Source organism: Carcharhinus amblyrhynchos, chromosome 7, assembly GCF_965287045.1.
Source record: "Carcharhinus amblyrhynchos chromosome 7, sCarAmb.v2.hapA, whole genome shotgun sequence".
In the NCBI taxonomy this organism is placed as follows: domain Eukaryota; kingdom Metazoa; phylum Chordata; class Chondrichthyes; order Carcharhiniformes; family Carcharhinidae; genus Carcharhinus; species Carcharhinus amblyrhynchos.
Genome location: NC_137330.1, coordinates 57,539,227 through 57,566,833, shown reverse-complemented (window position 1 = coordinate 57,566,833; position 27,607 = coordinate 57,539,227). Strand labels below are relative to the sequence as shown.

At 39.5% G+C, this 27,607-nt stretch overlaps 2 protein-coding genes across 4 annotated transcripts in view; one reads left to right on the top strand and one right to left on the bottom strand.

The window, feature by feature from the left end:
• The window catches only part of runx2a (RUNX family transcription factor 2a), a 103,696-nt gene extending 93,272 nt beyond the window's left edge, over nucleotides 1-10,424 (bottom strand). For both annotated transcript variants that reach the window (XM_080192371.1, XM_080192372.1), the window contains exons 1-3: nucleotides 10,347-10,424; nucleotides 5,103-5,395; nucleotides 4,085-4,241 (exon numbers count right to left, since the gene is read on the bottom strand). In XM_080192371.1, coding sequence (XP_080048497.1) covers nucleotides 4,085-4,241; nucleotides 5,103-5,395; nucleotides 10,347-10,380 — 484 coding nt within the window. In that variant the 5' untranslated portion in view covers nucleotides 10,381-10,424. The remainder of the gene's footprint in view (nucleotides 1-4,084; nucleotides 4,242-5,102; nucleotides 5,396-10,346) is intronic.
• The window catches only part of supt3h (SPT3 homolog, SAGA and STAGA complex component), a 430,545-nt gene continuing 410,364 nt past the window's right edge, over nucleotides 7,427-27,607 (top strand). The window contains exons 1-3 of one of the 2 annotated variants that reach the window (XM_080192373.1): nucleotides 7,427-7,570; nucleotides 7,687-7,767; nucleotides 26,664-26,773. In XM_080192373.1, coding sequence (XP_080048499.1) covers nucleotides 26,664-26,773 — 110 coding nt within the window. In that variant the 5' untranslated portion in view covers nucleotides 7,427-7,570; nucleotides 7,687-7,767. Of the gene's footprint in view, nucleotides 7,571-7,686; nucleotides 7,768-26,663; nucleotides 26,774-27,135; nucleotides 27,155-27,607 lie in introns of those variants that run through there. The other variant, XM_080192377.1, reaches the window with a different exon arrangement.

Here is a 27,607-nt window from a genome sequence, read left to right as displayed (position 1 = left end):
CATTTCTGCAGTGGCTTGGTATGATTAAATGGCTTGTTAGGCCACTAGAAAATCAGCCACATTGTGTGGACCTGGAGTTACACATAGGCCAGACCAGGTATGGATAGCAGATTTTCTTGCCTCAAAGGGATTAGCAGACCAGATTTATTTTCTGCAACAATCCAATTGTTTCGTGGGCATCATTACTGAGACTAGTTTATATTTTAAAAATCCCAGATTAATTAATTAAAATTAAATTCTACCATCTCCCATGATGGGATTTTAAATCCACATCATTAGCCTGGGTCAGTGGACAGCTAGTCCAGAAATGTTATTACAACATCACCCTCCAAGGGGGCAGTCATGGGTCACATGCTTTTTCAATCTATACAACCAATGCAAAACAGTTTCATTGATTAATCATTCACTTGCTGTTTGTGGGTCTTTACTGTGTGCAATCCAATCGCACAACAATTAATTTGTTTTAAAGCATTTTAGTGATAAATCACTATCCAACAGGAAATTCTTTCTTTAGCTCAAAAACTAAAGAACTGAGGCAAAATGTATGTATTATATATTCTTATGTTGTAAAATGGTGACACTTCTAAAGAAGATTGAAGGTAAAGACTGAAGGTAAAGCATTTTGGGGCATCCAATGGTTGTGAAAAAGGCTATATAAATGCAATATTGGTCATTAAGTCAGCTCTGCACTAAACTGACAAAGTTCACATGGGACATTAGTGCATTTAAACTTTTAGAACCATAGAACCATAGAACATTCGAGCACAGAAACAGGCCTTTTGGCCCTTCTTGGCTGTGCTGAACCATTTTTCTGCCTAGTCCCACTGACCTGCACCCTCCGCATCCCTCTCATCCACGTACCTGTCCAAGCTTTTCTTAAATGTTAAAAGTGAGCCCGCATTTACCGCTTCATCTGGCAGCTCATTCCACACTCCCACCACTCTCTGTGTGAAGAAGCCCCCCCGCAATATTCCCTTTAAACTTTGTCCCCTTCACCCTTAACCCATGTCCTCTAGTTTTTTTCTCCCCTAGCCTCAGTGGAAAAAGCCTGCTTGCATTCACTCTATCTACACCCATCATAATTTTATACACCTCTATCAAATCTCCCCTCATTCTTCTACGTTCCAGGGAATAAAGTCCTAACCTATTCAACCTTCCTCTATAACTCAGTTTCTCAAGTCCCAGCAACATCCTTGTAAACCTTCTCTGCACTCTTTCAACTTTATTAATATCCTTCCTGTAATTAGGTGACCCACAAGCTGCACACTATACTCTAAATTCAGCCTCACCAATGTCTTATACAACCTCACCATAACATTCTAACTCTTATACTCAATACTTTGATTTATAAAAACTAATGTTCCAAAAGCACTTTACGACGCTATCTACCTGTGACGCCACTTTTAAGGAATTATGCATCTGTACTCCCAGATACTTCTGTTCTACTATACTCTTCAGTGTCCTACCATTTACCTTGTGTGTTCTACCTTGGTTTGTCCTTCCAAAGTGCAATACCTCACACTTGTCTGCATTAAACTTCATCTGCCATTTTTCAGCCCATTTTTTTAGCTAGTCCAAATCCTAGATTTGGATGTAATTTTAATTAATTACATCTCAGAGGCAAACAATAATTAATCATAATACATTTCAGAAAGTTAATGAATATCTAAGTTTTGCAGCATACCTGTTTCTACTGTTTCTATTTTGACAAGTCAGATGTTGAATACTTAATATCATGGCCAGCACAGTGGCGCAGTGGTTAGCACTACTGTTTTATAGCTCCATGGACCTGAGTTCAGTTCTGGCATTGGGTCATTGTCTGTATGGAATTTGCATGTTCTCCCCAAGTTTGTTTGGGTTGCCTCCTACTATAGTAAGATGTGTAGTTAGATAGATTAGCCATGGGAAATGTGTGGGAGTACAAGGATAATGTGGGGAAGAGGGCCTGGGTAACATACTTTGTCAAAGAGTCATGCAGACTCAATGGGCCAAATGGCCTCATTCTGCATATAAAGATTCTATTCTATATTAAAATCATTTAATACCAATCCTCCACATATATCTTTTAAACATTAACATTTCTATGAAGATCATTTTTTTTCTGTGTAACTTTCTTATGCATAGAGCTAAATGAATATTTGTTAATTATCTGAATAATTTAAAATGTCCCTTGTTTAATATTATACCGTGACTGTACAATGTGTAAAGTGCTGGGGGGAGGGAGTATCAGAAAAAAGGAATGGATTGTCTCAACAAATCTCCTGTATTTTTTGAATACACATATGTAATAAGTTAGATATGCAATTGTTAGTCATTTCCAATAGCAGTTAGTGCAGTAATGCTTCAAGACAGGAAAAGGTGGGTGTTGTAAAGTGAGTCAATAAAACAGTCATCACTCTGCATCAATGCAGGACTTTGCATAAATCACTGAATGAATCAGAACAGACTGTTTCAAGCTCTATTATTGACTGTGCACTTGGTAGACAGTAATGTCCATGAGTTGTTTAAAGGTCTATCATTCTGTTATTGAAAGTCCTCAACTTGATTTTCTGCTCAACTTGCTCTTTCTGTCATTTAAATGTTTTGGTTTGATGAGTAAGCTAAGTGAAATCTTTAAACATTTTCAGTTTTCAAATATCTACACGTAACTGGCCACCAATGATCTCATGCCCTTTGTCCATTGTTTAGGCCTGTCTTTCTTTATATGTTGGATCTTTTTTACAGAGCTGTCTATGACAGTCTGCTGTCCAGAATCAGTTAATGGGTAACTCAAGTTCTAAGTGATTAAATAGCTCGAATGCTTGCTTCCCTGTGCTCACATTGACTATGATCTGTTGGTGGTGGCTCAATGAGTGTTCAGTAGAAATGGGAATCAATTAACGATCTTATCTCTTCCTCTCTCTCTCCTCTTGAACTGAATCGCACAAGACAAGTCTCGACTTAAAAACTCTTTTGCAGCAGCTCTTCCTGCCTTTGGCACACTCGGAGCTGGAAACAAGCCGTCTGCTTCAAAGCAAACCAGGGGTTTGTTCCACGAAGATCATAAGAAAAAAAGGGTCAAGTCTGTTTGGACATAATTACACTTCATCAAAAGAAGCTTTCTTCATCTCCCATGCGTGAAAAGCCTGCAAGCAGTTAGTCTTTTTTTTGGAAAGAAAAAAATGCTTTTTGGGAAGCCAGCCAAGAGAAAAGCAAAACAGTAAAACTGGGTACACCACTCCTTTGTGATTTCTTTGAACTTTAAAACAACTTTTTCAGGTAGATTCGGTTTATGTGTTTGCATTGTGTATTGTCTTAGAGTCCTTTGTTTTTTTTATATTAAATACTTTTTTATTATATAAAAAAACACAGCCTTGGCACCCAACGTGAGTTTCAAAAATCCCCTTTTTTCTTCCTTTTCGCAAAGGATTAATTTTAGAAAAGTTGTTGGCTTGTAAGAGAAATCCTTCCGGCCATTAACTGTATGTCTGTTTCAAGTAGAAAAAGAGAAAGATGATCCACAAAGGATTAAACTGAGAGAAAAACCTGTCACTTCCCTCATTTCTATGTTTCAGAAGGGGAGCCCAGTTCTTACAAAGACCCTGATGTCTCTGAATATCAAAATACTTAGAGGTTTCTGGAAAAAAGTTCTTACAGCTCTGTTCAGCGTTTTTAGCTCATCTGACCAAACAATGTTTTCTTGTTGAAAGGCGACAGGAATGAAATTATTCGGCTAACACAGGAGTGAAGGGGAAAAAAGAGCAGGAGAGCGAGTGCCCAAAATACTGAGAAGTTGACAGGATAGATAAACAGGTAGAAAAGAACATTTCAGTAGAAAGTATTAAGTGAACAGCGAGACAGACACATCGACCCGACAACCATTATTTAACATCAGATGCAGCTAACTCTTATTAACAATCATTCTTATACCAGCATAAATACGGGATGGTGTCACATTCTATATATTGCACGTGGACCACACATATACATATATATGTATCTTTATATATATAATATATTTACATACACACACATATATATGTGTATCTTGATATAATATATATGTAGTGGTAAAGTATCCACGAATTTAAGTTAGGTAAATTACCCCTTCCACTCCGACCCACGAAGCGCAAATCATTGAAACGAGCCACTTGGTTCTTCATTACTGCCGAGGCGTTGCGGAGTTCGGCCGAATAATTCTCATCATTGCCGGCCATGACAGTGACCACAGTGCCATCAGGAACATCCCCTAAGGCTACCACCTGTCAGAAAGCAATACACACCATCAATACAGTGGGTTAGCTATTGCCACCGGAGAACTGGCTCACTACAAACACCTTGGGGAAGTGGGCAGCTTTAGGCAGTACCGAATTTCAACTGTTCCTGAACAATTCCATGAAGATGGGTACTGTCCAGTCCCGCTCTCTTTATAGATGGTCGATTTGTTTCATCTCCCCTGAATACATTTCAAAATAATAATAATATTTTGACTTAACCCTGTGATGTGTTTTATTGTGCAAAGAGAATAAGTATTGTTATGGTTTGCAGGAATGTGTGTGGACATTTCCCCAACTGTGCCTTTCACAGTTACTGTACAGGAGTATCACATTTAGGCAATTAATTTAGAAAGTGTCGGATTGACCCTGAGTTCTCAATAAGTTACCGTCACTTAAGTTATTTTATTTAAAATTACTTGATGTCTGTTGTTCAATATATTGATGTAACAATTGTTAAACGCTCAAAATTCATTTCAACAATTGATCCGAACATATCTCTGACATGACAAGTTCCACGTTATGTGCCATATGTAACAGCGGAGAAATGATGCGTATTCACTAGTTTACATTCTAACTCTGTTTAAATATAACACATCTTCAGAAAGTTGCTAATGCGTTCATCTTAGCAAACGGAAATGTTACAAATTCACATATAGTGATTTGATGACCGCAACTGCTCACCTAAACGTGGTAATTATACATTTGTATACATGTCAGGATGCCTACAATACAAATCTTCACTTCTACAAAAGTATTTACTGCTCGGTATATTCTTTTCCCAATATTTTGTTCTTATTCTGTATGCACTGGGGGGGGGGGGGTGGGTGGAAAAAGACAAGCTTTTACCTTGAATGCCACAGGCAGGGTTTTATTACACCTCCAATGGGACGGTAGAACAGAGCAGAGGAAGTTGGGGCTGTCAGTTCGGACCAACTCTGCTGGGTGATCGGCAATGATATCCACCATGGTTCGGTTCTCATGGGGCCGGATCAGAGACCTGCCTAGTGCCGCTGCCGCGCCGGCTGTTCCCACTCCGGGCCCGGGCTCCTGGTGAGGGACCATCCCGCTCACATCGCTCATCTTTCCCGATGCTGGTAATGTGGTGGACGGAGGAGTAAAGCGCCGGCTCGTAGTGGGATCTACGGGAATACGCATCACAACACTTTGATTAGGGGCTTACAGCAGCCACAAATAGTCAATCTGTCCAATTAATGCCAGTTATTGTCACTCAATCCAGTCCAGTTTCTTTATTTTTTCTCTCTCTCGTTTTCTTTCCTTTTAAATAACTGGCTCTTTTTTCGGGAAAGTCACGTATTCCTCCTGCAACTATTAATATATTCCAAATGTATGTCTTTGGGGAGAAAATTTCTAATCCAACTTGTGGTCAAGGCGATCAGGAGGGGGAAAAGCCACAGTTTCCAACTGGTGGTTTCACGGAGGTTGGGATTATAAAGCAAGTTTGTGGTCATGAAAAAAGTGAGAGATGATGAGACATCAAAGAGCACGTGGTAGCTGTAGGAGTCATACACGACTTAAAAATACTCCGTATTCCCTTGTAAAACGAGAGGTCGAGACGATCACGACGGTACTTTCCAGATCCGATTCTTATCCCAAACATATACATAAATGTATGTCCTGCTCCTCGCTGAATAGAGGAATTATTTTCAACGGACGGCTGTAGATTGCACACTAAAACATTTCCTTGAATGAATGAAAGTTATAAAGCGTCTCTCCCCCCCCCCCCAGAGTAAGGCTTTGCTAAAAAAACTCTATTAAAATCATTTACATATCCAATCATAAAAAAGTGCAAACGCCTACTTGTTATGATCTGAGCCTATCAAAGCCCTCAGATGGTTTCTTCACAGCTTATTTCCTCAAAAAGTGTTAGGAGGCAGCCGACTTCCAGTTTCTGTTGTGGTTTTAGCTAAGTCCTGCTGCTAGGTTCAGATCGATGATGTTTGTTCAAATGTTTGCAAAACACTGTAAATTGCTTCTAAATGCTGTTCGAGTATAAAACGTGTGCAATGAGACAACTGACCGTTATTTTTTAAATTAAAATTATTTACAAAACATGAAGGAGGTGGCATAAGCGAGCTGACTTTGGAACGAATCGAATCTCAAACTGTTAACTGATTGCTGTAAATTAGTGGTAAAGCCAACGATAACTTTCAAGCGGACGAATGCTACTTGAATTTGAGTGAGGAAGCAATTATTTAGCCAGTCAGTAATCTGGCACTGGCATCGCTCTTGTTAAGCCAACTTCAAACGACGTGCTTTTTCAGAAGTATTCATCAAAGGGACATGATATATGGCGTGCAACGTAATGGCAAAACATTATATTAGATACACTTATTACGCCGATTGACTAATAAAAATAGGACATTCCGCTTCCATCCAGATAACTATACATGCAGTAACCATTCATTTGTAATGTTAACCCTGTTTAGCGGGACCAATCTTGCAAGTTCCTTACACAATAACAAGCAACGTAACTGACTCAACACCCTGGCACTGCCAAACCATTCTGCTTATTATAGATTGGATAGCAGCTTAATAACATTATATTTCTATTACAATCTCGAGTCCTTTATCCCCCTTGTCAAGGCCTGGATGCAGTTTATTTAAATATGACCCGTGATATAATTCACGCGTATTAATCCCTAGTCTAGCCTGTGATGCGGGGGGTATCTGGATTGAAACTCGCCGTAAAGGAAGGGCTGTATTGGCAATGGTTTATCAGTCATTTTATTGAGAGGCAGCCAGCGGTGCCACCACACCAGCACCCTTGCTCCCCGGCCGGCTCCGACTGGAATGCCAGCAAACTCTCATCTGCATCGGATTTCCGCGCACGCGTCCTGAAGGGCGCAGGCAGGCTCTGATTGACGTGCCGATCATCCAATCGCCAGTCAAGCGGGTCTTGGCAACCGGGGTAAATAAGCGACTGGTAGAACCAATCAGCGCTGGCGATGGGCAGGGCACAGAATGCGGCCTGGACCTCATTATCATCCCGCCTCACGGGGAGACGTCACGGCTCAGCATGCTGGGAGTTGCAGTTTCCACCCCCTCCTCCGGATCGAGAAGGCCGTCTCCACTGACGGGCGGACTACATATCCCAGCGGGCGCTGCCCGCCGCCACTGCGTGTGCGCGCTGGGGGCCGGAACTGTTGTGTGTGCGCGAGCGGGCTGTTAGTGTCCGGAAGAGAGAAACAAACAACAAAATAACACACACACATATATATATATATATATAACAATTCAAACCCTGTCGTACTGGATAGTGCGCGTTTACAGAGGGCTTCCTTATTAAAACAAAAGTGAGTAAAACATTCATATAGGTTTAGTGCCACTGGCCTAAATTCTGAATTTTGAATTTGATATATTTTGGGGCTCCCCTAATCCCGTTTTGTTACTTTTGTTTTTGTTGTTGTAGGTAACACGTTACAGGTTAAACGTGAACCGGACGGGACGAGCTCTTCGCTGTGCAGCGGACTGAAAACTTTGTCACCGAGCGGTGCGTTAGCTTCCAGCCGTTTAAATTTCACACACGCACGCTGCAGTGCAGCCAGCGTTCCGGCACGTGCACAACCCGAACCGTTTTTCAATGCAGCCAGTATCCTGGCACAGCAGCCAGGCTCCTGGCATATGTACAACTCGCACTGTATTCCAGTGCAGCCTGTGTCCTGACACGTGCGCAACTCACGTTGTATTCCAGTGCAGCCAGTATCCTGGCATGTATACATAACCCGCACCACATTCCAGTGCAGCCAGTATCCCAGCATGTGCGCCCACAACCTGCACGGCTTTCCAGCGCAGCCAGTGTTTTAGCACTTCACAACTCGCACTGTATTCGAATGCAGCCATTGTCTTGGCATATGCACAGAACCTGCACCACATTCCAGTGCAACCAATAACCTGTGCTGCTTCCAGTGTAGCATCTGCATAACCCACAGCTCATTCCAGTGCAGCCAGTGCCCTGACAGGTGCACACTGTGCAGCTCATTCCAGTGCAACCAGTATCCTGGCAGGTGCATGACCTGAGGCTCATTCCAGTGCAGCCAGTGTCCCAGCAAGTGCACAATCCTTGGCTCACTTTAGTGCAACCAGTATCCCTGCACTGCATTCCAGTGCAGCCAGTATATCTCCACATGTGCACACAAACCGCATTCCAGTGCAGTCAGTGTCCCAACACATGCATAACACACATCACATTACTGTTTAGTCAGGAGTAATTTGTCTGCATATATAATGTAGAACAGACTTTATTCCCACTTTAGTTATTTTCCTTTGCTTTAGGACTGATTATTCACTGTGAAGGTGCCTGCATGCATGTTTGTGTTGCCAATTAAACATATGTCTAACAGCTATCCCTTGCACGGACCTTCTTGGTAAGACATTGGTAAGGCCACACTTGGAATACTGTGTGCAATTATGGTCACCCTATTATAGAAAGGATATTATTAAAGTAGAAAGAATGTAGAAAAGATTTATTAGGATGCTACTGGGACTTGATGGATTGAGTTATAAGGAGAGGCTGGATAAACTGGGACTTTTTTCTCTGGAGTGGAGAAGGCTGAGGGGTGATCTTACAGAAGTCTATAAAATAATGAGGGGCACGGATTAGCTAGATAGTCAATATCTTTTCCCAAAGGTAGGGGAGTCTAAAAGTAGAGCACATAGGTTTAAGGTGAGAGGGGAGAAATACAAAAGTGTCCAGAGGGGAAATTTCTTCACACACGGGGTGGTGATTGTCTGGAACAAGCTGCCAGAGGCAATTGTAGAGTCGGGTACAATTTTGTCTTTTAAAAAACATTCAGATAATTACATGGGTGCAATGGATATAGAGGGATGTGGACCAAATATGGGCAATTGGGATTAGCTTAGGGGTTTGAGAAAAGAAAAGGGAAGCATGAACAGGTTGGGCTGAAGGGTCTGTTTCCATGCTGTAAGCCTCTATGACTCTTAATTCCAACAGTGGGTGAGATTTGCTGCGTAACCCATGGTGGCAGGATGTGGCCCATCATTGACTGTGGATGGGATCATCTGGTCCCGCCATTGCTAATGAGTTTTCACGAATATGCCCCCCACTGCCATGAACCCTGCGGTGGGAGTGCACCGTTGGTGGGACTGGAATATGCTGGCATATTCTTATGCTGACCTCCTGCTGCAGAACTGAGATTTGCGTTACTTCCAGAGTCCAACATCTGGTTCATTGAGCAGAAAAGAAATAATTTTAGAGCAGGGAAATGGGGTTTGAGTAGTAGTTGTAGTTAGAGCTTGCACTGGCAAAAGTATGATATTTGGCTATTTTCGATGCAAAAATGTTTGTTAAATGTTACTTGACTGCAATATCAGCTTTTTAAAAGCAAAATCCCCTGCATCTATTCATCTATGTAATGTTATTGGCTTTGCAGTAAGCCACGTACTTTCTATAGTTGACAGACCAATCAACTAATTCCAGATTTCAGTAGGAACCTTGTCACTTTTTACTCTTGTATCTGTTACACCAGTCTGAGTGGATGTGTAGTTTTGCCTGAGTATGATGGATGAGAGCTAGTATTGAGAAGAGAATTGAACTGGCCATTCTCCAATTTATTGCCCTGCTTAACTAGTTTTTCCCTTTATAAATTGTATTTGAGCTCTTATGCTTTGACCAATATTTAAAATTTAAGCAGGCAGAATGAACTTTAGCCCAGGTGCTTGCAGTCTCTCCTTCAAATGTCTTTCACTTCTGTGGTGCTTGTTTTGTTATTCATTTCTGTAGAAACTGCTGTTCATTTTTTTGCTTTTAATTTTAGTTTTATATTCTCCCCATTGAAATACACCTGGTAGTTGCATGTCTATCTGCTAGAAGCTTGCCAAGGTAATTGTTGTCTTCAGACCATTATCAGTATTGAACAGAGATAATTTTACAGCTGCTTCAGGCTAATTTAATGTGCAGTTTTAAAAATAGTTCATTGCTTTTATTTCACAAAATTGAAACATATAACTGCTTTGATTAAAAAAGTTATAAGTAACAAATAAGAATCGTACCCAAATTAATGGCCGAGAAAGTACATTTTGAAGTGAACTAATGTTAGGAGTATAACTGACCTGATGGATCAGTGAGCACCTTCCAGTTAAACATGCAGGAAGCTTTTTGTGTCGGCTTTTTTGAGAAGAGACTCTGGACGTTTGTGTCTGCAAATGGGGAAAATTATATTAAAAAGTGATTCTGAAGGTCTGCTTTATTGTTTTGAAAGTAAACAATAGTTACATAAGTTTTGTGCAGTGCAGTGGTTTGACACACCTTCCATAAGATTCTTAAGTCAAGTTCTCTGTTTTGTAGGTTTAAAATTGTTTTAAGTTGTAAACAATTTGAGTTTAATAAGTCCTTCCCATTGCCGCACTTTCAGCCGGGAAACTTCAGTTGACATACTGCTCATTTTTATTTGCACGATTCTGTTGTCTGCATTGTCCTGCATTATTCATATCCACCCCAGGCCAACAGGTCTAGAGCAATGAAATTCTCTGTTACTTCAAAGTATATGAACTTGCTTCTCATCACTGTAAAATCTTGAGGCATTAAATGCAATCATAATAAATATTCTAAAGCGGAATACAGATAAAGGTTTCATCTTTTTAATTAACATGTTTTGAACTGTTTTCCAGAAACTCGTCTTTAACTTGAAAGTTTTTCTGAAAATACAATAGTACATACTGCTGCATTTTGTATTTTCTAACCTTTCAAACCTATTTTCCCATTATTTGCTGACCTCCTTCCTCGTCTGTCACAACTCCTTCCCAACCCAATGAATATTTACTGTCAAAACTAAAGTACACCATTTGGATTTTTTTAATCCAAGAAAATGATAATGAGTAAAATTCAATTTGTTGTTAGTAATCTAGAATGGATTAAAGCTTTCAAATGACATAAACTACAGTAGCTATGGATCCTGTCCTGCCTTTTTACTGAACAATTTTAGCAGAAAGTCTCACATCACCTGTGAATATTTAATCTGATCATAATTTGCTTGTAAATAGGATTCATTAGGTTTGTAAATATTATAGTGCCCAAATTGTTCCTGGTCTTTACTTCACAAAATTGAAATGTATAACTACTTTGATTAAAAATGTTCAAAGTAACATAAATATTGTACTCAAATTGTACTCAATATTGGACTCAATGTCAACAAAGATTGACAAAGAAGTTGATAAAGAAGGGTTGGAGAAACTATGAAGCTGGGCTAGCGCTTAATATAAAAAAGGATAGCAAGAGTTTTTATAAATATATAAAAAGGAAGAGGCTGGCTAGGGTGAACGTTGGTCCTTTAGAGGATGAGAAAGGGGACCTAGTGGTAGGGGATGGGGATATGGCTAAGGTATTGAATAACTTTTTTGTTTCTGTCTTCACGGAGGAGGACGTGAATAATTTGCCGGGTGTTAGCGATGGAAAGGTGGTAGGACTGGAGGGTCTTAATGACATTACTGTTACTAGAGAGGCGGTGCTCGACAGACTGGAGGGGCTGATTGTGGACAAGTCCCCAGGACCGGATGGAATGCATCCAAGGGTTCTGAAAGAAATGGCGGAGGTGATAGTGGATGCCTTGGTGCTTATTTTCCAGATGTCGCTGGATTCCGGGGAAGTGCCGGAAGATTGGAAAACGGCCAATGTTACGCCGTTGTTTAAGAAGGGTGCCAGGCAAAAGGCGGGGAATTATAGGCCGGTTAGTTTAACGTCTGTGGTAGGTAAAATGTTAGAATCCGTCATTAAGGAGGAAATTGCGAGGCATTTTGAAGGGCTTGATAGAGCAGATGCAGCACGGTTTCATTAAAGGGAAGCCGTGTCTGACAAATTTACTGGAGTTCTATGAGGATGTGTCTAGGGCAGTGGATAGAGGAGAGCCGGTGGATGTGGTTTTTCTGGATTTTCAGAAGGCGTTTGACAAAGTACCTCACAAGAGGTTATTGCAGAAGGTCGAGGGACATGGAGTTGGGGGTAGGGTGTTAGTGTGGATAGAGGATTGGTTGTCAAATAGGAGGCAGAGAGTGGGGGTCAACGGGTGCTATTCGGATTGGCGGATGGTGACTAGTGGAGTGCCCCAGGGGTCGGTGCTGGGGCCTCAGCTTTTTACCATTTATATAGATGATCTGGAGGAGGGAACCGAGTGTAGGGTGTCGAAATTTGCTGATGACACCAAGATTGGTGGAACGGCAAATTGTGCGGAGGGTGTGGAGAGTCTGCAGAAGGATCTAGATAGGCTGGGCAAATAGGCCAGGAACTGGCAAATGGAATTTAATGTTGGCAAGTGTGAGGTGGTCCACTTTGGTAGGAATAATGGTAGGAAGGACTATTACTTACGTGGCGAAAAACTGCAGCAGGCGACGGTGCAGAGGGACCTCGGGGTCCTTGTGCATGAGTCGCAAAAACCCAGCTTGCAGGTGCAGCAGGTGGTCAGGAAGGCGAGGGGGATTGAATATAAAAGTAGAGAGGTCTTGCTGCAGCTGTATAGGGCATTGGTGAGGCCGCAGCTGGAGTACTGTGTGCAGTTTTGGTCGCCGCACTTACGCAAGGATGTTTTGGCCTTGGAGGGAGTGCAGAGGAGGTTTACTAGGCTGATACCGGAGTTGAGGGGGTTGAGCTATGAGGAGAGGCTGAATAAACTAGGCTTGTACTCGTTAGAGTTTAGAAGAATGAGGGGAGATCTCATTGAGACGTATAAGATGATGAATGGGATGGATAGGATAGAGGCGGAGAGACTCTTCCCGCTCAAAAAAGACAGTAGGACTAGGGGGCACAGCCTCAAGATAAAGGGGGGGGCAGTTTAGAACGGAGTTGAGGAGGAACTTCTTCACTCAAAGGGTGGTGAATCTCTGGAATTCTCTGCCCATTGAAGTGGTGGAGGCTGCCTCGCTAAATATTTTTAAGACGCGGGTTGATGGGTTTTTGAAAAGAGAGGGGATTAAGGGTTATGGGGAGAGGGCGGGAAAGTGGAACTGAGCCACGATAGATCAGCCATGATCTTATTGAATGGTGGGGCAGGCTCGAAGGGCTAGATGGCCTACTCCTGCTCCTATTTCTTATGTTCTTATGTTCTAAATTAATGGTTGAGATTAATATTATAATGTTGGAGACAAGTACATTTTGCAGTGCTCTAATATTAGGAGTAAAACTTTTAATAGGGGTTTCAATATTGGCTGGGTCAAAAATGTAAAAATATTGGAGCATTTTAACTACTTTAGAAATAGTTAACATCTAGGACAAATTATATCGTGTGCTGTTTGCTGACTTAAGACAGGTACTAATTTAATAGATTCATTGGTTTAATGAGTATTGGGTGGAACTGGAAAATCAGGATCAGATTTGTGAGAATGTGGTTGACTTGTAGCAAAATATCCTAACTTGTTGGAAGGGAATTAGAAACATGGTTAGCACTTTATTGTTGATTGTGTTTGTATGGGCTCTGATCCCAATCAGATGCATGTGGAGCTGTTTGAATTCCATCATAAGAAGTGTCACAATACCAGGTTAAAGTCCAACAAATTTATTTGGTAGGACAAGTCACTAGCTTTCAGAGCGTTGCCCCTCCCAGCCCACCCCGATTGCTGGACTCCCTGCATCCTCCACCAATCCTGTCTGCAGAGTGGCAGAGGGACCCACTCACTCACCGTTCTCCCCAATCAGGCTTTGCTTCCTATGACCTGCTACCCATATGCCCTACCCCATTGGCACTGCCCCATGCCCAATGGGAAGCGCCAAGGTACCTCAGCATTGGCACTTTGCCCCTTGGGCAGTGCCAGTGGGCACAGCTTGGCACTGCCAGGGTGCCAATGCCCAAGGGGCACCCCCTGCTGCTTAACTCTCTGGGAGGCCCTAATTGCCCCTTCCCTTAATTCTGAACCACTCTGTGGAGGGGTAGGGGGTGGGGGGGATGCTAGCAGGCCAGGAGACTTCAGTCCTGGGTCTGCAAATCCCATTAAAATTATATTTAAACCCACCGATTTCTGGCATGGAACAGATGCTGCCGGAAATCCAGTGCTGCAGGATGCAAGCGGGCGCTAATGTGTGCGTGGATCCCACAAATCAGCCGATGTGAGAATCTCCTGGATGGGAGAGTTGCAGCCACAGCCTGTGAGTTATGGTGTGTGGGTTGAAAGATTTGTTTGATGTCTGCTGGGATTAATTACATGAAAAAAATACTACTTGAGAAATTATTTTAAAAGTAGTGTTAACAATTTTGTATTTCAATTAGGGAGGAACTTTTTTCAAGGTACAGTTTGTTCTCTGTAACGTTATCCTCTTTCAACTCCTTCCTGAAACTCCCAGCTTCTCTTAACCCAGCTTTCATGCAACATACACTTCCAATAATTTTTGGATTATCTTTCTTCCCTTTCTTGAAAGAAATAATAAACTTAATAGAGGTCAGTTGCCTTTCCAGCTGAGATTAGCTGACTGAAACTCCTTTTGTCTGACAAGATAATTTTTAGGCTAGCTAAACTCCACTACTGCCATTTGTGTTACACTCGACTGTATGTATGCTGATGAGATTCAGTGACATCTATGCTGTCAGGCCACCTAGACCTAAGTAGCCTGACGCTCATTGGTGGATACCACCAGTGAGTTTGATTGTCATCCTATAATGTGTCCTGGGAGAAAAATTCATCAACATATTAAAATGTGCATTCTGGCACTTTTTACTATAAAACAATTTTGGTCTGGAATTTTGTGGAATGTTTCCGTATAATTGTGGCACGAGTAAAATTGTACTTCTATGAAGAAACTCATGCATAATCGATTGACGTCAGTTTTATACAGAAATATTGCTGTGCATAAATTCCAAAGAACCATAGAAACCCAAAATGCTCCCCTCCATCCTATCCCCCGTAACACCATGCATTTACCATGGCAAATCCACCTAATCTACACACCTTTTGACTGGACGTGAGAAACCCATGCAGACAAGGAATAATTTTCTCATCCCAAAGTTATATCTGCTGAAATTATGTCAGCTCAGTTAATTGAATAATGTAGCTTTGACACTATTTGTGATGTTTTATGGTATTTAATTTTTCTTCCTGACACGAGCACTTGTTTTTTAATCTTTGACTGTTTTTAAAAGCATCTATTACAGTAAAAAGAGAAAAACTTGACAATCACATTTTTGTAAGTGCACTGTACTTCATATGTATAAATGATGGCTTCAGACTTTAACTTTTATAATAGAACATCTTAATATCAATGCTGTACAACACAGAGAGATGTATGGAAGTTAGATGCTATGTGTTTGGTCATGTCTGGGCCCTGATTGTTTATTCTGATTTCCCCTTGTTTCAAGCCAGATTTTTACATTTGTGTGTCTCTGGAAATTTTGATGTAAATTGCTGATAGCAAAATTGGCATGAATTCCAGTGACTGGTGGATCGAGGGATTTTCAATCCAATGCTTTTAAATAACCACACATCAATGTACTTTTGGAAAATGTTTCTCGTAATTGCAAGGTTAAAGCAGGGCAGGTTGGGAGGAAAGCCTTGTGTCTAGTTACTTCTGTCTAGGAAAACAGTTTATGTTTGATGATGGCATGTTTTGCAAATCTTGTAATGAGTTTTGACACCAATGTGTAACTAAATTTGAAATTATTTCTGACTTATTCAGAAAACACAGATACTTAAATACTACTTTAGTAAAAATAAATACTTGTTTGCTAGATTTACATTCATATGTTTAAACCTGAGAGTACCTTAAGATAACATTGATAACAATGTGAGAGATTTGTAAATGGTGATGTGCGAACTCAAGAATTGTATGAGAAAACCTGTGGTGTGCACCTGCAACCTGGACTATGTTATAATTCTGCTAACAATGGAAAAATTGCATTGAGTTGTGTGAGGGCAGACAGTAATATCCTCTACGTTCTTTACTTTAAAATTTTATCTGGTAGCATTGATTGACAGAGCAACTTTTCAGCTACAGTACTTTGATTCAGCCAAACGTTTTGTTTTTCTTTGTAACATTTGAGTAGTTCACCACAGTTTACAATGTTATTTTACTGATTGCATTCAGTATACTTTTCTCTGACCACCCTCTCAAGAAAACAGGCCTTAAAGATGAAATCATATATTCAGAATGTTTGTGTTTAAATAAAGATGCCAAAGATTAGTCATGTTCACTTATAGTGTTTGTTGTGAAGCTTTTGTTAGTCTATTGGTAATGGATTTTAATTTAAAAATACATTATAGATAAATTTTGAAATATGTCAAGATTTGTATTTGTACAACACGTCTGCAGTTTGTATTCCTTTTCTGCTGCACATTAAGCATCATAAGAGTTTGAAGAATTTAATAAGTTTTATCAAAAAAGCTCCAAATTTTTTCAGTTTTTTCAATATCTGAGAGTTATATTAGTATCAGTTTTGCTTGTTCCTGTGATTGAGCAAAAAAATGTGTTAGTTGATATATTTCTTCTCACTATTCCATTCTTGCAGTTGCCGCAATTCCATATTGTCATAGAATTATAAAGTTCCCACAGTGCGGAAGGAGGCCATTCAGCCCATCAAGTCTGCACTGACCAGAACCCACCCAGCCCTATCCCCGTAACCCTAGCTAGTCCCTCTGACACTTTAGCATGGCCAACCCACCTAACCTGCACATCTCTGGATTATAAATTTGTTATTGGACAAAAGTAATTTATTACAAAAATAAATATTTATGTATTTGGAATGATAAACTAATCGAATTTGGAGAAAAGCTTTTATAAACATTTTAAAGCTGTGTGCTGGTAAACAATATATTTTTAAAAATAAAAATCTAAGAAGTGAGTGGAGGAGGCAACACCCTGAGATAAAGTATCTGTTTAACCTTAGAACTTTGATTTGTCACAGGACTACGTGCTTTGTAATTAAAGTAGGAACCACTAATGTTAGGAATTGCTTTACACATTTCCATTAACTGTTAGCTTTTGTTTAATGTATACATTGAAAGGGAGTATTAAGCATTTGCAATCTTAGTAAGCATGTGAATAAATTGATATTTTGCAGCATTGTTCAAAGTTTTAAAATTAATCTTCTAACAATTCTGATGAGGCTTCTCCATACTTCTTCCTTAAAATATTTATTTGTTAATGTAGCAGTGTTCTGCACATGGATCCGCTTGGCTTGTAGACTGAAGAGCCAATAAATTGTCGACTTTTCAAGTTCTACATTAATGAGCAGCACAGTTTAGTAATAAATAAATAAGGCCATTCTATAATTTCTTGCAAACTTAAGTAATATACTGACGAAAATAAAATAGTTATAAGGGGCGTTTGGCGGATTGATAGGACTACAGATTGAGACTGTAAATTACCTACTGCTTGACAACAAACATCCTTCTTGTAATTTAACAGTGTTTTGTTTTTGGAGGAAAGTTGCCCTTTGTTTTTATTTTCCTACTTTCACCCCGCTGCTGTTTTACTAGGCACAGACCTTTGCAGCTGACCTGTTTCTGAGAATTACAAGAGTTACTGATTAGGCAGCTTCTAGGAGATACAAGACAATATTTACCAATTTCTTTTTCTCCCATTTTGGTTTTGTGGTAAGGCAGTTTTTGATTAACCCTTGCCCTCAGCCATGAAGCTGCGATTGGGGCAGCAGTGGACGGATTGGTGGAACCTATATCCTTTTTGTTGCAATAGCATAACTTGAAGAACGGCTGTGCTACATTTCCATGGCATTTCATTGGCTAATACATTTTGGAAAAGCTTTTCTTTAATACTACCAATGGAAGTGGTGGGATTTGTTGATTAGCTTAGTAGTCAATGTAACAGACAGAAAGATTGCTTCCAGCATCAGAGTTTAAAGTTTATTAGTGTCACAAGTAGGCTTACATTAACACTGCAGTGAAGTTACTGTGAAAATCCTCTAGTCGCCACACTCTGGCACCTTTTTGTGTACACTGGGAGAATTTAGCATGGCCAATGCACCTAACCAGCATGTCTTTCGGACTGTGGGAGGAAACCAGAGCACCTGGAGGAAACCCACACAGATATGGGGAGAATGTGCAGACTCTGCACAGACAGTGACCCAAGTCAGGAATCGAATCCAGTTAGCACACAATGGTTCCAGCTACTCTCTCTGGTCTTGCTCTTGGCTGTGCATATGTATCTAGAGTTTCAAATGAGATTGATTAACTGGACACATTGAAATTTTGTGGTCTGGCTCATCTAATGGCTAGACAAACTAGATGGGTCATTGCGGAGTTGTCCTTTAGGTTTTGGAAACGTAAAGTGTCTATGGTTTTGGAAATAAACCATTTGAGAATTGAATAATTTGTGGTTTAGATGGGACATTTTCCAAGACCTCCCTCATCACTTCTCCTGAAGATAAAATACAAAAGAACTCATACAGTAATTACAGTACTTAATTTCAGATGCCGCATGGTTTATAGATTATACATGTCTCTTAGTGTAGTCTCGCATTCTTGGATTACTTTCTAATGACTGACAGAAATGTCCAAGTTTGCAAAGAGTTAAATTTTTTCAAGAAATATCAATTGGAAAGCTTTGCAAATTTATAGAGAAAGAGACAACTTCTGAGGAATGATTAATTTTATTTTACTCATAAGCTTTGGAACTGTGATTTATCTGTGGTATTGTTGATATAGTTAGTTGTAGTGCATAGTTGCTTGTTAAAATGGTCTTCACAGAGTTTTTACATCTGAATTCATTTTACTTGGTATGGCAGACAGCTGCATTTCACTTCAGAGCAACTGATACATTGCCATATGGCTAAAGATTACAGTGTGACTTCAATTTCACGTTCAGCCTATTGCTTAAAGTAAGTTTTCTAATGTGTTTCATCTTTTAGGTTATATTTTAATGTCCGGAAGAGAGGAAATCAAGCAGTTTCACAAACCAAGACTTTGATGTGTGAAAAAGTCAATTATCTAACTACCAAACATACTGAGATGAGGAAGTAATTCATTAAGAACCTCAAATAGTATTTGCTGAAACCAAAAGATGCACCTGCATCAGTTTCAGAGAAAAATTGCCACTTTTAAATGGAGAAAAAAATGGCTAAATTAGTTGGGTTAAGACCACAGAGACACATGCTTTTTTTTCTGCATTATACTCAATATACTGTCACTGTATTGAATTTTGGGGTTTTGATCCTGAATTCTGGATAATAAAGCCCCTTTACACAATAATCCAAGAACATTGTAATATGTAAACAGAACTACTGATTTGAACAATCCAGAACTAGAGTCCTTAAATGTATAATAGAAGTAAATCCCATAAGGAATTCAGGAGGAACTTAAGAGTGCTAAGAGTGTGGAACTTGTTGTCAAATGGTGTATTTGAGGTATTTAGCAATCAAATGTATTTGGATGTATTTGAGGGGTAACTAGATAAGCACATGGTGAGAAGGAACGGAAGAGTGTGTTGATACGATGAGCTGGGAAATGGCCTTTGTGGAGCATAAATACTGGCATAGGCATTTTTGACTGAATACCCTAATTCTGTGCTGTGATATTTTGTTGTCAAGATTTGTGGTTAGCGGTGAAGCAACGATGCTCACTGCTGACCTCAAAGAAAACTGCCCATAAAGATCTAGCCACCTCGAGATGGATTTCCCCTTTCCCAACAGCTGTTTACATCTAGAACCAAGTCTAGAGGATCTTCAGATGTGCAAAAGCAAAGATGTCAGCAAGCAGCATAACCAGTCAAAAATGAGGAAGTTAACAGCACTTTCTCCTTCAATTCAGATAGCGAACTAAATTATTATAATTGCATTTTGATAGAATTTAAAATATCAATATAAGCATACAAAATTAAAAACAGGTGGAATTTTATCATAATGAAACTATTTGACATTCCACAAAAATAAAATGAGCTTTTCAAGATTAATGAGGATATTAAGCAGTAATCATAAAACTGGTATGTTTCTGTTTACAACTCATTCAACAAGGTGTATCTTTTTCTTGAGTTTTTGCACTGAGACAAACAGTTGTAGAAGTGCATTACTTAAGGATTGAATTGGAGGGGGTTTGTGAGGGAGGAACTTTAAAGAGTGTAGGATCACTGACAGCAACTTCTGAATTTCAGCACTATTTACATGACTAACGAGGAATATAAAAACTGACTAGCTTCTTTCAATATATAAAAAGGAAGAGAGAGGTCAAAATGAACATAGACCCCTTAGAAAATGAATCTAGGGAGAGAGTTTTGGGGAACAAGGAAATGGCAGAGGAGTTAAATGGATATTTAGCATCAGTCTTTAGGGTGGAATATACTTTGAATATCCCATTAATACTGAAGAATATAGGGAGGAATTAATTGCATCATCACGAGAGAAATAGTATTAGGCAAACTAATGGGGGGGGGGGGCTAAAGGCAGATAAGTCCCCTGGCCCTGATGGCTTGCATGCTAGGTTTCTAAAATATGTAGCTATAGGGATAGTGGGTGCATTAGTTGTAATTTTCCAGAAATCTTTGGATTCTGGAGAAGTACTGGAGGATTGGAAAACTGCCAATATGAAATCCTTTTCTGAAAAGGGAGGGAGGCAAGAACAACACCTATTATTGGAATTATGTTGGAATCAATTATTAAGGAAGTAATAGCAGCACGTTTGGAAAGCCATAATCTAATCAAGCTGGGTCAGCATGGCTTCATGAAAGGGAAACCGTGTCTGATTTATTTATCCCCTCTGGTTGAAACTAATAAAGGGGAACCAGTGGACGTGTTGTATTTGGACTTCCAGAAGTCAGTCGACAAGGTACCTCACAAGATAAGAGCTCATGATGTGGGGGGTATTATATTTGAATATATAAAGAATTGGCTAATGGGCAGGAAACATCAAGTGGGGATAAGGGATTATTTTTCAGGTTGATGATCTGTAACTAGTGGCATTCCACAGGGAGCAGTGCCAAGATCGCAATTATTTACAAGGAGAAAGGAAACAAATTCTTTACCCAGAGGGTGGTGAGGGATTGGAATGCCCTGCCTGCTGCAGTTGTAAATGCGCCTAGTTTGGGGGCGTTTAAGAGATCCGTGGATAGGCTTATGGACGAAAAGGGATTGGTTTAGGTTAGTGGGTCATTGTTTTGTAACTGGTCGGCGCAACATCGTGGGCCGAAGGGCCTGTTCTGCACTGTTATGTTCTATGTTCTATGTTCTAAATGTGCTATAGCCACATTTGCAGACAACACAAAAATAGGTGGAAAGGCAAATTGGAGAGGGATACAAACAGTTTACAAAGAGATATTGATAGGTTAAGTAAGTGGGCAGAATGTTGGCAAATGGAATATAATGCGTGAAGTTCATTTTGGAAGGGAGAACAAATGAACAGTATGAAAGTTTAAAATTTTAATGTTTATTTAGTGTCACAAGTAGGCTTACATTAACAATGCACAAAGTTACTATGAAAACCGCCTAATTTCCACACTCTGCCTGTTCAGGTACACTGAGGGAGAACTTAGCATGGCCAACAATCTAATATAAATGGAGAAAAACCACAGAAAGCTGCAAAGGGACTAGGGGGTTTTTGTACACAAAATACAGAAAGCTCGCATAGGTGCAACAGGTAATCAGTCGCTTCTTGGCCTTTTGGCTAAGATCAAATGTGGCATAGAAATGCTGTACTTGGTTGAAGTCATTAGGTTACATTTCAGCTTCATTTAAAGCAATTTTTAAAAGCGGCAGCTTGGCCTTTTGGCTAAGATGCAAATGAGATCAAGCCTTGGAGGAGGAGCTATGCCTACTGCAATCAGCTTGGATCATGTAGATCAAGCCCAAGACAGGAGGTGAGAGCCCTGTCTTGTCAGCTTGGATTGGGAATGTCTCAACTTGTTGAGACTCTGAATTAGACTTGATTGGATTGAATTGGAATAAAAACAAAAAAAAAGGAAGGCTAATGGAATGTTGGCCCTTATTTCAGGGGATTGAAGTATAAGAGTAGGGAAATCTTGCTGCAACTGTGCAAGGTACTGGTGAGACCAGTTCCTTTATTGAAGGAAAGATATTCTATCACTGGAGGCAGTTCAGGGAAGGTTCATTAGAATGATCCCTGTTGTGGAGGGATTGTTTTATGAGCGAAGGTTAAAAAGGTTAGTTCTTGTTGGAAATCAGAAGAATGGTAATTGAAACATATAGGATTCTTAAGGGCTTGACAGGGTAAATACTGTGAGGATACTTCCTTTCATGGGAAAGTCTAGGATCAGAGGTCATAGTTTCAGAATAAAGGGGCACCAATTTATTGTCAAGATCAGGAACAATTTCTTTCTGACGGTTATGAGTGAGTCTTTGGAACTCCTTGCCACAAGAGCTGTGGGGGCAGAGACTTTGCATATTTTTAAGGCTGAAGTAGATCAGTCAAGGAATCAAAGGTTACGGAGAAAGGGCAAGAAAGTGAACATGAGCGTTGGATCAGCCATGAGCCTATTAAATGACAGAGCAGACTCAAAGGGCCAAATGGCCTATTCTTGTTTCTCTTTCTTACGCTCTTATATCTGTAAATCCTAAAGTTGCTGTCAGTTTCAGTGGGGTAATGTCTGTAAATGTGACAATTTTCAAATAGGATTCCAGATCTGGAATATTGACTCTTTCTCCACATTATGAATTAAAGGATATGAGAGTTGAGCTTGCTGCATGTTACTAAAATTATGATTAACTTCTTTTGCCATTGTCATGTGTGCTTTGCCTGAAGGCAGGTCACTGACTCAATGTCTGCTGATGCTTTATCCTGAGCTGTTTTATCAACAGGTTTTTTGTCCATGGGGCTTTGGCATTGCCTTCCACTCAAGGGTAAGGCCAGCACGCAGGTCCTAAGTCTACTTTAGCCAGAATGGGAATTGAACATATGCTGTTGCTGTTATTCAGAATCATACACCAGCTACCTAGTCAAATGAGCTAACTGCTACCATTAACTTTTTTTTACTGGGTTAAATATTTAAGAATGGTATTGAATGTCATAAAGATAATTTAGCTCTACGGAAGTATCATCTATGGAAGTAAGCTAATCACATTTGAGTAGTGTAGGTTGTAGATCGATTGAGCAAAATGTTTGTGCTAATAAGCAATCATTAAAAAATACAGAACTTTAATTCCTTGTATTTTTATTTCTGTTGGTTGTGTCTTTCATGATTGGGTAATTACATGGCCTGTAGTGAAAATGTGCTTGATGTGATGAATATCCTTTCCTCCCTTGATTTTATAAACAACTGACTTGAAATAGCAGACACTATCAGAATACTACAAATTTCAGTGCTGCCAATCTGTAGACTGAGTTGCGTTGGATGATGCTTAAGGTGGGGAATTGGGTGGGAAAGGTCTGATGCACCCAATTTTAAACCTTTCTAACTTTCTTAATGAAGATGTTTCCTGGGGTGAAGGAAAATAAATCAAAGTAAATCTCCAGTGTAGCTTGAAAATTGTAAACCTGTCTCCTACATCTGATTTCTATCTTAGAGATCTTGAAGATTCTTTTTCAAGTTGGATGATTCTGTGTCAAAGTCAGATCAAAATCAGAACAGCATCTCAAAGTGGATGGAAAGGCATAATGTCAAATGCAGCTGCCCTCTTGGGCAACACTAGTGTCATATCAACAAGCAAGCATTTGTTAAAACATGCATACGTTATGCTGTTGGTGAATTGTGCTATGGATGTGAAAATGTCCTTCCAGTTTAAAAAGTCTCTCATTAAACAGGAGTTTAGAAAGAAACTGGACAGTATTGTTTGACAAAGATTGTGGTGAGATGAGAAACAGCTTTGCTGTTGTAATCTGCATAGTACACAAGGTACATATGATTAGTACAATAAATGTTGCTACTGGCTCTTTAAGAGTTAATGCATTTCAGATCTTGTTTGTATAGGTTGACAAATAAGACCCTGTTTCTTAAATAAATTTCTTATTTGAGATAACAGTGAAAAGATATTGAAGAATCTGCAGATGTACATAATGACAAAGACGCAATGCAGAAGTGTTTTCCATTTGCATGCCTTAATTTTGTATTGAAAATGTTTGGTTGAGAGCTTTCCAGAATTTAACAAATAAACAACAGATGAGGGGATTTAATGGTAAAGAAGCTGTCTGTCTACTTGGAGACACATTTCTAGACTATTTTTCCCAATTGCTGGAATAAATAAAAGAATCTTATGAAGATTTGCCAGTGAATCTTTGATGGTTTGAAATTCTTGTGCTGTTTTGCTAATGCATCTAAAATGTATTTGTCACTGCGGCATTCCATACTGATTATAGGCAGATTTTTAGTTTCTAAAATTCTGATTTACTTTCATGTTGAGAGACAAGTAACTCCTTTGTACATGTACATGTGTTAGATTTTAAAACCATCAAGTCATTTTTTTTCAATTAAAGGAGTGACAAAGTGGCACACATTCGTTATCCCATTCGTTCATCCAGTGTTCTGTTAGGAACAGTTTTCTGTCATTTACAAATGAAAGCACTAGGTTGTTAATGCAACAGTTTATTTATCTGTTTTCTATACGTAGCAGTGTTACAGTGTAGTGCTAATTTGGATGATAAATGAAGAATTCAGATTCTCTCACTTGATAGTGGGAATGGAGAATTGGACTAAACAGCGGATATACAAGATTAACTTGAAATCGGGAACCCTTAGAGGGGGTGGTCTTGTTAAGGTATTGAACGTTTTCTGAAAGAAGGCCTGACTTTGGATCTTGCTCCAAGTTTCTCTTTAAATGCAAGTGTTACCATTCATGATCACATGCAATAATTTTAAAAATTGCATCAGTTGATAGCTTCCTAGTTTGCTGAAGTGGGCCTCTTAGGGACAGGCTAAACACCTTTGCTACATTAAATTGCTCCAAAATAGGGAGAGAGAAAATAATTTAAAAGAAAAAGCAAATGAAATATAATAAACTTTGCACTGATGAGATGTGTCGAATACATGTATTTCTTTTGCTTAAAACTCGATGGACAGTGGTTTCTGTTCACTCTACCACCACTGCTCCAGTGTTTCCATTGATAGTTCATGTTCTTGAAGCTGGATATCACACAAGTGATTATTTTGATAGAGCGCTTTCTCTCTGGTATTTTTAATTTCCTATAATTTGAATCTTTTGAGTTTTGTGTAAGAAATGAGAATTACTTCAGTGGATTCAGTGGTTTAAAATAATTAATTTTTAATTATTTCTACAAGCCATTAGAACTGGTTATAAATAAGAATGCCGTGAGAAATTACAATCATATTTTAAAGGAAAAAAGTCATATCAGAATTGATGAGAAGTAACAGCTTTAACTGAAATTATGTCAACATTTGAACAAAACCACCTTGTTCTCTTTCTGGTTGAAAGTTTAATACTTTCTTTCCAACTTTCTAGACAGCCCATTGTCCATCATGGCAGAAAGTTCTGCATCTCTCAGCTGCATTAGGCAAAATAACATAAGAACATAAGAACATAAGAAATAGGAGCAGGAGTAGGCCATCTAGCCCTTCGAGCCTGCCCCGCCATTCAATAAGATCATGGCTGATCTGTTGTAGCTCAGTTCCACTTTCCCGCCCTCTCCCCATAACCCTTAATCCCCTCTCTTATCAAGAACCCATCAACCCGCTTCTTAAAAATATTTAGCGAGGCAGCCTCCACCACTTCAATGGGCAGAGAATTCCAGAGATTCACCACCCTTTGAGTGAAGAAGTTCCTCCTCAACTCCGTTCTAAACCGCCTCCCCTTTATCTTGAGGCTGTGCCCCCTAGTCCTACTGTCTTTTTTGAGCGGGAAGAGTCTCTCCACCTCTATCCTATCCATCCCATTCATCATCTTATACGTCTCAATGAGATCTCCCCTCATTCTTCTAAACTCTAACGAGTACAAGCCTAGTTTATTCAGCCTCTCCTCATAGCTCAATCCCCTCAACTCCGGTATCAGCCTAGTAAACCTCCTCTGCACTCCCTCCAGGGCCAAAATATCCTTGCGCAGGTGCGGCGCCCAAAACTGCACACAGTACTCCAGCTGCGGCCTCAAGATTGGTTTAATTGGTAAGCTGTTTAGAAATATTTTAAAATATATAATATTACCTGGACAAGGCATCAAAGAAGAACATGCATATTTTTCTGAAAGAAAAGCTTAACTTGCATGTTTGCACTTTTTGCTTTGCCAGGTCTCTTGTACAAAATTGATCATGAATGTGAAAGCTGAATTTAAGAGTTCACCCCTGGTGCAGTGAGTTGTTGGGAGGGAATTTCCTGGTAATTTTAAAACTATATTTAAAAACATTGAAGCACTAATCAGTGTAGATTGGAATTGTTTTTATGTCTTAATGTTTTATATTTCAATAATTTGTATTGGCTTATTAATATGATCCAAATGTCAGATGCCAAATCAGTTTGTTGTTTGCTTTAATGACTGCTCATGCAGTTCCAAAACCTGAACTCTTAACAACAGGCTCTTAATGTAAATATGATTCCTTATTTGTTTATTTTAGATGAGCAGTAATGCAGCCAGTCCCATGTCAGGTGCAGGAAGCACAGCATCAATCAGTGGGAGGGGATCCACAAAGTCGACCAGCTTTGTTATGGAGCTTCAGACCATGATGTATGTAAACAAATCATGCAATATAGTTATTATTTTCATTTAATTGAGAGTCATTATTAACAAATCAAAATAATTAAAGATGCAAGGTAACTTTTGTGATTAAAATACAAAGATATATGAGAATTTGTCCAAATGTACCTTCCGTACACTTTATTTGACCACATCTGAAATAATATTTATGGATTAAATTTATATTTTTCTCATTTAATCAGTGCAAAACAATGCAAAAGAAAATATTAGAGAAAATTGTATGATAATATACTATTTAGAAATGTGGAGTTATAGCCATTTAAATGTGATTTATTCATTATTGTCAACCTCAGTTTTATATGCTTTTGTTTCAATTGGGAAGCACGTTGGCTGACTGGATTATGCTCTGAGGTAGGTTATCCTCTTATGTAGGTTTCTGGAATTTTCATTAAATAACAATACTGGTGTGGGTTATTTCTGTCTGTAGACAGGGATATGATATAGAAACAAAATAGGTCATTTTGAAAAATAAAGTTCGATTCCCAGTTTGGGTCACCGTGGAGTTTGCACATTCTCCCCGTGTCTGCATGGGTTTCCTCCGGATGCTCCGGTTTCCTCCCACAGTCCAAAAATGTATAAGTTAGGTGAATTGGCCATGATAAATTATCTCGCAACGTACCCAAACAGATGCCAGAGCGTGGCGACTAGGGGATTTTCACAGTGACTTCATTGCAGTGTTGATGTAAGTCTACTTGTGACTAATAATACTTGTGCCTTGGAGAGAGTGCAGAGGAGGTTTACTAGGCTGATACCGGAGTTGAGGGGGTTGAGCTATGAGGAGAGGCTGAATAAACTGGGCTTGTA